The 13,861-nt window shown below is 34.4% G+C and overlaps 1 protein-coding gene across 1 annotated transcript in view; it reads left to right on the forward strand.

The window, feature by feature from the left end:
* The window catches only part of LOC115232863, a 22,782-nt gene continuing 8,921 nt past the window's right edge, over positions 1-13,861 (forward strand). Inside the window, exons 1-3 of the mRNA XM_029803008.1 lie at positions 1-31; positions 101-268; positions 10,656-10,868. Coding sequence (XP_029658868.1) covers positions 1-31; positions 101-268; positions 10,656-10,868 — 412 coding nt within the window. The remainder of the gene's footprint in view (positions 32-100; positions 269-10,655; positions 10,869-13,861) is intronic.

A 13,861-nucleotide genomic window follows, 5' to 3' on the forward strand; every position in this document is an offset into this window, starting at 1 on the left:
ATGATAGGGGATTTCTTAAGAATCCATAGGGGTATAACATGACTTATGTAGCCTTGAAATTAACTATTAATATAAAATTACATAAGACATACCTATCCAGATATCGATGATGTAATAGACGAAGAAGATGCCCTTCTTAAGGATACCACGTTTCCGATGGGCACCGTAGCTACGTATTTCTGTGAACGAGGATTCGAGCTCTTGGGCCCAGCAAGAAGAGAATGCCAAGCCGATGGAATGTGGACGCCGGAGGGTGTACCTTTCTGCGGTGAGTACACACATTTTGATGCCCGTAATTATTTCAAATATAAACTTATATTTCTTCGATCAAATTATATATAATTTATTTATTTATTTGATATTTCATTAAGCATAATATCAAAATGCGGTAGTTATAATGAATAAACTGTATCGAAATAAGAAGTATGAGAGGAGAAGACTTAAAAAAAGAATGTTCTACTTGAAAATAATTTAAAAAATATCTGATTAAAAATATTTAATTGAAAAATAGAAAACCGGTAAAGTTATCAAAAATAGAAATGTCAAATTAATATTTTATCTACAGCATGCATGATGTTATAGATTGTAGACAGCGATGATAATTTAGCGAGATAACTGTACATGATATGATATAATGGAATAATGACGTAATAGGAATACTTGACCGCAAGTATTATTAATCCTCTATACTAAAGGATATTCAACTCTAAAGTCTCCTTTCATCTATGGATTCTTTAATCAATTTTGAATTAATATCTTCGGTGGAGATTTTTAACATCACATATATTATTTTATATATATAATCTTCGAATTACAAATCTACTAAAATAAATTAAAATCGGAATTTGAATAAAATTTAATTTTTAAACAGTTTTTTATTTTTAATCGCATATAATTCAATAACGGTTAGTTCTTCGACGTTTCCGTAAAGAAAAAATCGATTTCATACACAAATTGAACAGAAAATTCCTAAATAAAACATGACTTGCTAAAGTGTTTGGGATACTCTGTAAATAGGAAAGGATCTCTTGTAATTATACATATATGTTGCCTGCGGAATTGTTCGATTTTCTATGTATAATTACATTTAACGCGAACGGCCGATAGAGATCGATGACATATGGATTTATATCCACGATGTTTCGGGGAGGCAAGTGACCTGCTTCCATGTGTCCTTGACCGAGCAGGCCCAGCAATGCTGGTACAAGAAATGCCATGCCGAAGCGCGTCGGTGGGGGCAGTGCACCGTTAACTCTGAACCTGTTACCGGCTTATAAAAGCGCCCGCGGCCTTCCCAATCTCACGCGCATTCCTCGTACAGGCTCTCCAGACTCCTGCTTGTCCTTGGGATTGCATCGGACGAATTTACCCCGTTTTTTGTACGATCAATTCCGGAAATACCTTCATCTTTACACACGATATATGATGCCACTTCTATTATCGTTATCTACCGCTTATTTCAACTGTAAATTCCTCTTTATTTTTTTTTATCATAGATTAAATTAGAAAAAATATGTGATTTATTTTACGCGAGATGGAATGTTATTTTTTTTTTGCGCGACGTCAGTGAAATTCATCGACTACAAGATAGTTACTGCGCTCATAGCGAACCATTCACAAACACAGTACCTCATGTGTGTTTTTCTATATATGTACGTGTGTATGTTAAGATCTGTGCTTTTCTCACTGGCGAGATATCCGAGCAATAATGAATGCCTCGTATTCAATACATGCTATGTATATATACTATGTACAGGTATTATTTATCACGGTATAACATGACTTATGTAGCCTTGAAATTAACTATTAATATAAAATTACATAAGACAGATTAGATTTATATACAATAAAAACTATATAATTTTGCTGAGTTCGAATTTTGAGGCGATAAACATAAAAATAATCTTTATGTTTATACGCGATAATTGGTTCATATCTGTATTAATGTCATCGCAAATCAAACTGTCTCGCTACTTCTAATTTTTGAACTTTATATCGATAAATCGAGCAATTAGAATTTTGGCTGTTTCATAAACAATAATAACATATATCAACATTCGACGATAGCACAAACAAGTTGCATATATCTTACATCCAAAGTCAACGACCCTTGCATTCGCGCTGCAACGTCCGCTTTTGCCAAGTGCATGCGTGTAGTTACAATGCGTTTCTACAATTCCGTTGCATTCGATGCATCCATCTTTTGCCGCTGCTAGACCGATGCAAGGCGAGATGCTAGACGATTTCACTGATTTCAGGACGCGCCTGTGTATATCCGATGAGAAACGCTCGAGATTTGCGTTTTGCACGCGATTCATGTGCGCGGTTCTTACGCAATGTGTAAATTGTCTCACAAGCATTCGATTATGCTTTACATAATCGAAAATGCAAAATATGTAAAAGAAAAAAGCAGGAAAAAAGAAGAGAGAGGGGAGAAAAATCTTTTTATATATTATAATTAAAGATTTATAGAAATTTATCACACTTATGAGACATGTATTATATAATATTCATACGAGGTATTAAATTTTCATAATATTTCCAAATTGTTTTGATAAACTATACATATATTGAAATCTTTACCGATGAGAAATCAAAGATTTATATATATTATAAATTTTAAATTTCTCGTAGATAAACAAACTTATATATTTCTGCTTCTTTTACAAATCTAACGATTTTAATGAAAGTTAAGGAAAAAATGTCTGTGAATATTACTCGCAAAAATCGAAAAAATACTCGCACGTTTTTATTAAAATTTATTAAAGAAAGCTTTCTCGCACGATTACATATAATATGCGCTAGATTCTTTTCAACCAGGGAAAAAGCTTTTTTTGGGATGAAAGAAGAACGAACGATGACATGCCATTACGCAATAATGGCGAGTGAAATTCGTTATTGTCAGTTAGTTAAAGTTACTTCCTCTTTTCGGATTGGCACATATCATGCCGGCCGCGAGCAATACACACGACTGCATAGCCGATGACTTCCTAGACGATTGCGCGACCGCCGCAGGATGTGAGCAGCTTGCGTTATCGCTTCCGTTACGTATCTTACCGGCGTTTTACATCCCTCGCTTTCTCGCGACTAGCTCGGTACTTTGCTCTGTTCGAAATCGCTGACAGCCGCATGTGCATGTAAATGACAGGGTGGTGATAATGATGGGTTATTATCGAAACGCGTGTATGTTTCTGCGTTTATTTCTGTTCAGTGAAACGTGACGAGACGGAAGGGTATAATATAATCAGGGCTAGCATGTGTATGTATATATGGAAGGGCGTTTCTGCATTTTCAGATATAAGATTGGACGCTTCTATTATATTCATTATACGCAGAAAACCCGATTGCTATAGAAATACAGCGTTGTAAAATTCCTGAAATTTTCGGAATTGATTTCTATTATTAATAATGAAAAATTCATTTAATATAGTTTCTGAACTATAAAATCTCAAGAATAAAGGATTCTTTGCAATTTAAATTTTAGGAGTGAAAATAATATAATGTATGATCTGTCAATCTTTTTTATGATATTTAGAATTAAACTAAAAAGCTGATGAATCATCTTCCTAGACATTAAACGAGTTTATTATACAGCGTTCCGCGTGTCTATAAACTTATCTTACTTTGCAACACCTTTCGTAATCGCTGGCAACGGATATGTACTTTGACCAAACCTACGTTTTTCATTCGCGTCGCAGGAAAAAGCGAAGCAACGAAGTATTCACAACTGGTTTCCTGTGTTCACTTTCGTTGTGCAAGGGACGATATCAGTTATATAAGGAAGATCCTGTTTCGTATCTAGAATAATGTAAAACATATTGTTACATTGCCTCGGTGATTTGAGCATTTTGCTCGAGAAGGCGACGAGACTCGCCGCCCATTGAAATCATCAGCTTGAAAACGGCAGCGGCAATCCGATGAGGCAACGTACATCCGCTTTGCATCGTACGTGGTTGATGCGCTCGGTGCGTGATGATATGAGATTGCGTGTCTTCGATATGGAGAAGAGGTTGAAAAGAGCATGCTCGCCTAGCGTGTGCGATGCACTCACGATGAACGGCCAGAAAACTTGTTGCATTACATCGCGCAATTAGTCATGAGAGATTGAACCGTGCAGATAATCGAGAGTGTAATCTTTTTGAGGAGCTTAACAGCTTTCGCGAGAATTTGCGCACGTATTTGAGGCAATTTCATATCGTGAAATTAGACGTGCGTGATTCAATACGATCGTTGAGAAAAACGCATTCAAATCATTGTTACGAAAGTATGCGTGATTATGGCAAAATGAGATTAAACCAATATTTTTTTTTTCGTCTTTTCAATTCTGAGAAATATTTAATAAAACTTTGAAAATATATCTTTAGTTATATTATATTATATTATTTTTCATATACGCGAATATGTGGGCGGGTTGACTGGAATTAGAAAGAGAAACAAGAGCGATCTGTTTAATTAGTATGTCATTCAAAATAACTATTGTCGCTGTATGAGGGTAAAAGTGATCTTCCAGCACTTAGGAACTAGGAACTTAGGAACTTATTTAATGCACGAAATATATATTTACCCAAGTGAATATATTTACGTATAAAATGAAAATATGATATACCTATAATATATAAAATATGATATATAGAAATACCTTCATCTTTACACACGATATATGATGCCACTTCTATTATCGTTATCTACCGCTTATTTCAACTGTAAATTCCTCTTTATTTTTTTTTATCATAGATTAAATTAGAAAAAATATGTGATTTATTTTACGCGAGATGGAATGTTAATTTTTTTTTGCGCGACGTCAGTGAAATTCATCGACTACAAGATAGTTACTGCGCTCATAGCGAACCATTCACAAACACAGTACCTCATGTGTGTTTTTCTATATATGTACGTGTGTATGTTAAGATCTGTGCTTTTCTCACTGGCGAGATATCCGAGCAATAATGAATGCCTCGTATTCAATACATGCTATGTATATATACTATGTACAGGTATTATTTATCACGCGGAATGCGTTTTCTACTTTTGCGGTCGATCATCTCAAGAATGAGGTGACCGATTCCTCTTCTACCGCTTCTCGATTAAATGTGCCAACCACAGAACAGATCAAATACTTATCATATGCTGCTTAGAAATTCGTGTTTTTCCATGTATCAAGGAAAAAATATTTCTCGAAAAAAAAACTTACATTATAAGCATTTTCTTCTTATCTTTCTTTTTTAAAATAAATAACTTTTATATTTTTTTATTTGAATTTTTATGAGATCTTTACTTTTTGCATGTACTAGTTCTAGAAACATATTTTCTTAAAATATAATGAGTCAAGTGCGAATATTAATTATTTAAAATCGAAAATATTTTGGAAATTTTCATATCTTGAAAAAAATTTACACACATTACAAATTTATTAATAAATTCTAAGCAAGACAGTTTGATTTGTTAAATAGAATGAAACAATCAATATGATATAAATTATTGTTAGTATAAATGAAATATTATCTTAATCTTCTTTCTTTTTAAAAAAGACTTCGAAATTTATTATTGCCCCAACAGTTAAGTTTAACTGTCCTTTCATCTTCGTTTAGAAGTAGAATTAGAATCAGAGAAAAAGTAAAGTAAACCGTGAACCGACCCTATTTCTATTTCGTCAGAAAGTCATGCAATTAACTCATGATTGAATAAAATGCGCTCACTTCCGGAAATGCACGACGTCGTTCCTGCTCTTACAATTAGTAATACAATTTCTGCACGTGTTCTCATGCAAAACGTATCGAAGTGAAAGAGCATGGTTAGAAAGAATCGTTCGCGATGAGATCTCACGGCCACGCTCCGCGAGCTCGATGACAGACCGAACTGGTCCAGGATCAGGAGAAGTGGCGCCGTGACGTGGGCGGAAGTAGGTCGCGGCGTGGATTACGAGTACACAATATCGACACGCCCCGACAATCGCGAGGACTGTCTCTTCGTAACGTAAAATAAGGAAAACGCGAAAAAAAAAAACGAAGAGAAATGCTCTTATTATCGCCAAATCATCCATATATATATAATACAAATTATTATAAATTATAAAAAATAGTATTATATTTTTTAATCTTTTATTTTTAAAGCAAATTCTCAAAAAAAAAAAAAAAAAAATTAAAAATTGTAATTTTATCGATAAATAAAATGGCATAAATATGAAATATGTATAAATTCGGGAATTGAATTTTTGTATGCAGTCAAAGTATCACACATTATCAGACTTTTTCTCTCTTTCTCTTTTTTCGTTTCTCTTTTGCATATATTATCAATATGCGCACATAATGTCTTAGATGTATTTAAACGACGTTGTTACTGGAACAAATTGTTACGAAAGTATGCGTGATTATGGCAAAATGAGATTAAACCAATATTTTTTTTTTCGTCTTTTCAATTCTGAGAAATATTTAATAAAACTTTGAAAATATATCTTTAGTTATATTATATTATATTATTTTTCATATACGCGAATATGTGGGCGGGTTGACTGGAATTAGAAAGAGAAACAAGAGCGATCTGTTTAATTAGTATGTCATTCAAAATAACTATTGTCGCTGTATGAGGGTAAAAGTGATCTTCCAGCACTTAGGAACTAGGAACTTAGGAACTTATTTAATGCACGAAATATATATTTACAGACAGACGTGAGTGAAACTGTCTTGACCAGAAAGGCGGAACGTAGTCTTTGAAACTATTTACGAACTTCGGTCTTCATATAAAAATCGTTAATGATTTCTTAACCCAAATATTTTCAAGCACTCGATTCTGCCTTCGCGTGATAATACTGCTAATTATCATCAATCTTTAAAAAATTTGTATGTATATATGTTGTGTGTATTCATAAAAATCTGAAAGTTGTTAGCATTAGAATATCCACAAATTTTATTGGATATTTATATTGAGAATAATAGTGTAGGTTCAACCATTCGATAAAGTAGAATCTTGCACATTTCTGTGGTAATCTTTATACTCATTTCTCGAAGCAAAGGGAAATATCGTATAACAAATTGATGACGTAATGGCCGCGGGATTTCTTGCACAAAATAATAATCATTATATATTCGCGGATATCTTTTCGTCGTCGTTTTGAGGATTGTGAGGCAAACGTGGGCGCGAGCAACGTTTGTGCGAAATTACTCGATTGCCTACCCAAGACAGTCGCAATAGTTTCTCGTGATCCACCGACCGCGAGAGCAAGTTGCCACTTGCGCAGCTGTCCGTGAACTTGACTTTTCAAACGCGTACTTTTCGTTCGCCTTCCACGATAAGTGCACGATAATTTCATAGAGAACTCATTTGCGAACAAGCTTGATTTGCGGTTAATGATGTCGCCACAAGGGAGATGTATAAAAAGTATAAAGAGACCGCAGAATTTAACGCGAAAAAACAATTCAGACTAAAGAGATGATGTGTCATACTAAAAAAAAAGAAAAGGAACAGTATTTACTCTATTAACACTATTAACATTATTTTCTAGTGTATGACATAATAAAACTTTAAATCAGATATAAACTCCATGCTTATCGGCAGAATATTATCTGTTTTTCAACTTTTTAAGAATTTATAAATGGCATTTTGCGAAAGTAAGATTATACATTTCCTTTTTCGGTATTTAATAGAGAAAAAACTTCCTGATTGCATTAAATCGTGCAATGTATATTTCAATAGGCGCAAGATACGGAAGAAAAGGAAGAGAGGAGGAAAAAGAGTCTTCTATTATTATTATTATTATTATTATTATTTTATAAACAGTTATATGAACTTAGCAATTTTATGGACGAATGTATTTTTATTGCATTGTTGATTTTTATTAATATTCTTTCATCATAACAGTAATATGGCATACAAGGATATGTGTAGAGAACGATTAGTAGTATATGTCGACGTATACTTAGCATCGATGATCAAACTGGGAAAGTCGTACATGGTCGGAACTTAACATTGAAAAATAATGGAATAGTCATATAGACATGACGTAAGCAAATAGCAATTTGCAGCTTTATGGACGTTACATCTTACGATATTGCATATAATGGAAAATAAAATAGTGCCACTCCTTCGTCGAAATAAAATATAACGTACCTCTCTCTCTTTCTTTCTTCCTCTCTTTCTCTATCATTTATTTAAAATTCTTTTTACCATTTTTATTTATTTGGACAAAATATATTTTGAAGATTATAATCAATTTTTTATTGTTAATAATTTTGAAATCTTGATCTTCATATTATGTTTATCATTCTCTTGACTTGAGTTACATATATTTCTTTTAATATTCTATGAAATTCTCTCAATTATTGTATAAAACTAATATAACTCTTTATAAATATTAATTTATAAATTAAGAAATTAATTTATAAATATTTGAATATTGAATTAATTTTTGGAATAAATAATTTAATCTTAGAATAGAAGACAATATTGTATATGATTATGATTATTTGCGGCGGAAATATGTCGGCTATTGGACTGTTCTCTGTATTTCTCGTTACGCGATACTGACGGAAACGATATGGTAACATAAAAACCATTCGCGTTTGCGTGTATAAGAAATAACTGTAAATTATGAGATAAGCACGGCACGTGCTAACATACGTATATGTCTTGTGGGAACGTGCGTGGACTTTCATGGGGGCGCTAGCCAGTATGTAGGTTTAGGTCGAGAATGCATTGATTATCGTTTTATGTGTCAAATCTACGCCTACTTGATAGAATCATGATTGCTTCGTTAAGGTAATCGTACAAAAGAGATGCTGATGCGAACGCACGCGTCGATGAATATTTTAATTCTTCAAGCTACAATACATGAATAACATACATGTACATTTAATTAGAATATTTGTAACAAAAGCAAATTTTTTAAATTTCAAATTAAAAAATTTATAGCATTATTTTATCTTGATTTATTATAAAAAGGATAAATCTGGAGATCTGGACAATCCATTATTAATAATGCTAATCCATTATTAATAACGCTAATTTAACAATCACTGGCTGATCTGCAATCAATTGTGCAACTTGACACTTTCTTATTTCTTTAACGGCCACTAAACTTTCTTCTACAGAGGGACGCGGAATACAATTAAGTTTAAAGATTAACCTTCCCACATAAACCTGACCGCTATTTCCCAATGCTTATTATCAGACTATCTTGGAGATGTGCTCGACGTACATATATATGAAAAGACTTTCAGACAATCCTTTGTTCGTGCACCGGTCTTCTGCATACGACGCGCTTACCGTATTGTCTGTGCATCTCTCAATTGTTTCACGCAAGATTCCGCGAGATACTTTGGGGCCGTGGTAACAGATTGCATGCAGAAACACGTCGAGGTATCTCAAAACAACGCGACCACGAAGAATATATTACATATGCATGAGAAATTCATTAACACATTGTGTTTCTGATGTTGCGTACTTCCAACACAAGTAATCGAGAAATATTTTGCAATGATAATTAAATTAGATATCCCATCCACACATCTTGTACATAATACTTTTTTTATTTTCTCCTAGTACAGATATTTATAGATTGCTTATTGAATGACGTTTACGTATATAACGATGTAAAGTGACCGTCGAATAAAACGCGCTGATACTAAATCATTAAATGACTTATTTATGAAAGAAGCCAAGTATCATTATCCTATGTAAAACTCTCGCAACGCGCTCAGTTCTATTACAAAGAAGAATGAATCTCTTATCGGTCGCTAAATCGGATTTTGATTAGACACAATTAAGACAAGTGCCAAGGCAATGCGTATCGAAGACCGCGGCATCGGCGTATTAACACCAATAAAATTCTCACGTTACGGTACAGTAAAACTACCGCAAGGCCAACAACTTGTTCGCGAATGTGCGGCATTTACTGCACACACAAAACTTGGCGGCCACGGCGATGCTCGTTGTCTGCATCTGCGTGCCATACGGCTATTCACCCGTGCGGCGGCGGCGGCGGCGGCGGTGGTGGCCGACCTTCTTTTTATCGGACAGATATGGCAATGAGTTACAGAAATTTTCTCACAGAGAATTATCATTGCATCATCGAGGTATGCGCTCCACGTGAAAAAAGAAATAAAGCTAACACGTTGCATACACGTAGATGCATGCGTGTCCAGTACAATCATCTGTCGCGTCCCTTTCTGCTTTATAATCACGCTGTCCTTATGTTAAATCAACGGCTAATATATTTCAATCGTGCGTAATGTAATCTCATGTCTTTTATTACAATGTGTTTGTTAAGCAGAACTTTAATCGAGCACTTTGTATCTTGAATAGTTTGCTAGAAAAAGGAATAATAATTTATAATAATTATCAGTATAATAAATGTCAACTTTATACTTATCATTTATCTTTTTCGTTAATCAAAACGTTACGCGTTAAAAATATGGAGAAGACTTTTCAACTTTTTGTTAACGGTGCTCAATATTCTTTCGTGAAGGATTTTATTATGCATTTGAAAATGAGGAAGTTCGCAGAATGCTATCGTCCCTCTTTATATTTAATCTCACAGAATTTATTCACGGCAATCGTTGCGTGAAAAAGTTTAATTACCTTCCGACACACATACGGAAATAGCCGACTTCGCACCAATTTTAACACGCACGATGATCAATTGTATTAATTATTCATCGCAGTTCTGAACGTGGCTGGTGGTAAGGCTCCCATGCAGTCCAGCAGCGCGGAGGGCGGAATTCCGCAACGCGCCGTTGACGGAAGCAGCGGTCAGATTTACACGCCGCAAACCTGCACCCTAACGAGGCCCGAGCGTAGACCATGGTGGTACGTGAACCTATTGGAACCGTATATGGTTCAGCTGGTGCGACTGGACTTTGGCAAACCTTGCTGCGGTAAGTAATACCGTATATTTCTTCGCGCTCCGCCGCTTGCGAGAATTTACTGTTTTATGCAATAAAAGACTTCGCAAATTATAGGAAATATTTTTAAACTCCGTTCGTCGTATTCAACATTTAATATGCTTATCTAATGCGTATTTCATAAAAATATTTATTATTTTAACTACTTATAAATTTAAACAAATTATAAGCAAATAATCTTAGGTAATCCGTTTAAAGAAAAGAAGGTTTAATTCATAAAATATTTTTTATACCCTTTATATATAATAATAGTTAGATTTAGCGTTAAACACGTATTGAAAATACAATAATCGATGTGTTAGTATTAAGAAATTTTAATGCTGGATGAAGCGGTGATTAAGAAAACAATCAACTGGGAAATTAATATTCGCAGTCTTTAAGTAAGAATTCGCTCTATTTCTAATTATAGCTTCAGACAAATCAATGGTTTCTTTTCAGCGAGACAATTTGCGACAGAATTAAAAAATCTATTATTGAGCGTATGAAAAAAATGGTAAATGATTGTAAGAAAGAGATCATTCGATGACAACGATAATTGAACATTTGCCGTATATATAATGGTTTTATGAGTTTATCAAATCGTATAGCGTCTGTTTCCTTCACGATATTCTTTTCGAGGATATTGAAACCGACACTCATTATGATATTATGTCTCTTCGATGGAATCGATAAAAAATCGATTAAAAACGGCGGTAAAGTGCTATTCGCGCATTGTAATTTGCTACAAAATGATATGTTTTGTAATGAACGTTGTTGCTGATAAACGCGGTCAAGATAAAGTCTCTCATTATGAATTTTAATGCGAGGCTTATTGTTGAGATAGAATTCCCGCGATACCGTAAATATCTCGTCCGTCATCCGGTACTTTCGTTTCCATGAAGCGTTTTCTCGACTTTCTATCGATAAATAAGCATCACCGGTAATTACATGAAGTAATTCCTACCGGCGAGATGAATTTACGATTGCGTTGTTCAGCGCAGAAGTGAGTGCGAATGCAAAACAAGCTGAGCATGAAGTCTGACGTTATCCATCTCTGCATGAAACATGATAGATCAGACGTAAATTATAAGTGAGCAACTTATTTTTATGTGATATCTACTTGAAAATCATATAAATATAGATATATAGATGACACTAATAGCAGTGCTGCATCTCTCCCTTTCTGCTTTCTTTTAGTTCTTGAAACTTGCTTTTTGTTTAAAAAAAGATATAATTTAAAATTTTACATGTAGTTCTTTGATAGATAAATTAAACTAAACTCTCTACTAAATTATTTAATTAAACTACTTAATGCTACACTAGCTATTCGCGTTTTGGGGTCGTGATAAATCTCGACGCGATCTATTCTCGAAGAAATTGATGCTTCAACGACTACTCGATCTGAAATTATGATTGTGGACGATAAATCGCCTGAGGCTAGAGCCGGTGATGCTTTCGATAGTTAAAGTAAATCGCGCTCGAGAGTCTTGTCCACGGATGACGGAGTCGCGGAAAAATCACGTTTCACAAGCGAGCCGTTAAATTCGCACTTCCTTCCCTTTTCTCCAACCCGGTCAAAGGCCCGGGCTTGCATGCGAGATCGTTTAGAAACTCTTTCACGATGAAAGTGAGAGTCTTTCCACTTTCAATTGTTAGAAAATCATCGCGATACGTCTCCCGCAATACGCGCCGCATACATTTTTCAGCAGCGTTTTATTAAGAAACGCGAACTCTATCATCAATCAACTGAAAATTACCGCGGATATTCAACTTCAAAACTAATCACATCTCATCATTTTGACAACTTCCTTCTTTTAAAAGTGAATTCAATAGTTATTTTAATAATATCTGTTGATGCATTATGCGTACAATAATGTATATGAAAAAATACGTATAATATTTATACGTAATTAAATATTTAATTACAAATATACAGAAAGAAGAGGGTTTTTGATGCAACGTTAAAAGCACGAAACTTTCGCTAAAATTCGATAAAATTTCGAAAATTTTGATTTTCTTCTTCATTAATTGATCTCTTTTAAACGACGTTTAAAAACTCGTGTTGTCATTTCGAAAGTTTATTCGCTTCATGTCATCTAGTTGAACGAGGGTAAACTTTCACCGTTAAACGACTGATAATAATGGCATCGTCGGCACACTGAAGACATGTTATTCGCGCAAACGGGACAGGACTCAAGAATGTTTCATTGCATTTCCTGGAAAAATGTTTCTAGCGGTCGTTCCTTTCAGAGTAAAAACATTTCCATCCTTTGGCGAGTCTCTTACCCGGTATATTAACAAGATCCCGCTTAATTACGTATCTGAAAGCGATAAAGATAACTTTGAGTAATCATCACGCGAGCAAAGTGAACATCTAATACCGTATTAATCTCGGTGTAATCATTGTTAACGACTTCCGTGTCGTTCGCGCAAATTCCGCCGGATAATCTGCATAATCTCTCGGGGAAATGAATTATTCAAGTGCGATAATTTTGACGATTGGCTTTTGTATGCTCGCGGATAAATACGCGCGGGCTGCATAGAGAACAATGACCGGTATAATGTGGCCCATCTCAAGCAGCTGTTTAGTCACGGCCCAGCACCGACGAGATACTTGACGATAATTCTTGTGCCGACTTCAGCCGGCCACGTATAATTAAACAGACAGCGTATTACAATTCGATTCCTCTACGCGAAAGAGCAACTTTCACGTTATGCCTCAGCGGCGAAAAAGAATCGAATCGTTCAATTTTGATAATAAATTTCTTGTACACCTTTTGTGCATTATTGACGCTTATGTACGTTTACATTGTCATTCGCTACATATATAATATGAGCTACATATATTTAAAAAATTAAATTAAATAATATCGGAATATACGACGCTTCTTATAGGCGTATCTGAGTGACGCTCTTTTTTTCTTTGAAAATTTTAAAATATTAATATTTTTTAAGCGATTAAAATGCAAGAAATTTTGCTGAATTAA

This window comes from Formica exsecta, unplaced genomic scaffold (assembly GCF_003651465.1).
Source record: "Formica exsecta isolate Colony F162 unplaced genomic scaffold, ASM365146v1 scaffold15, whole genome shotgun sequence".
Lineage (NCBI taxonomy): Eukaryota > Metazoa > Arthropoda > Insecta > Hymenoptera > Formicidae > Formica > Formica exsecta.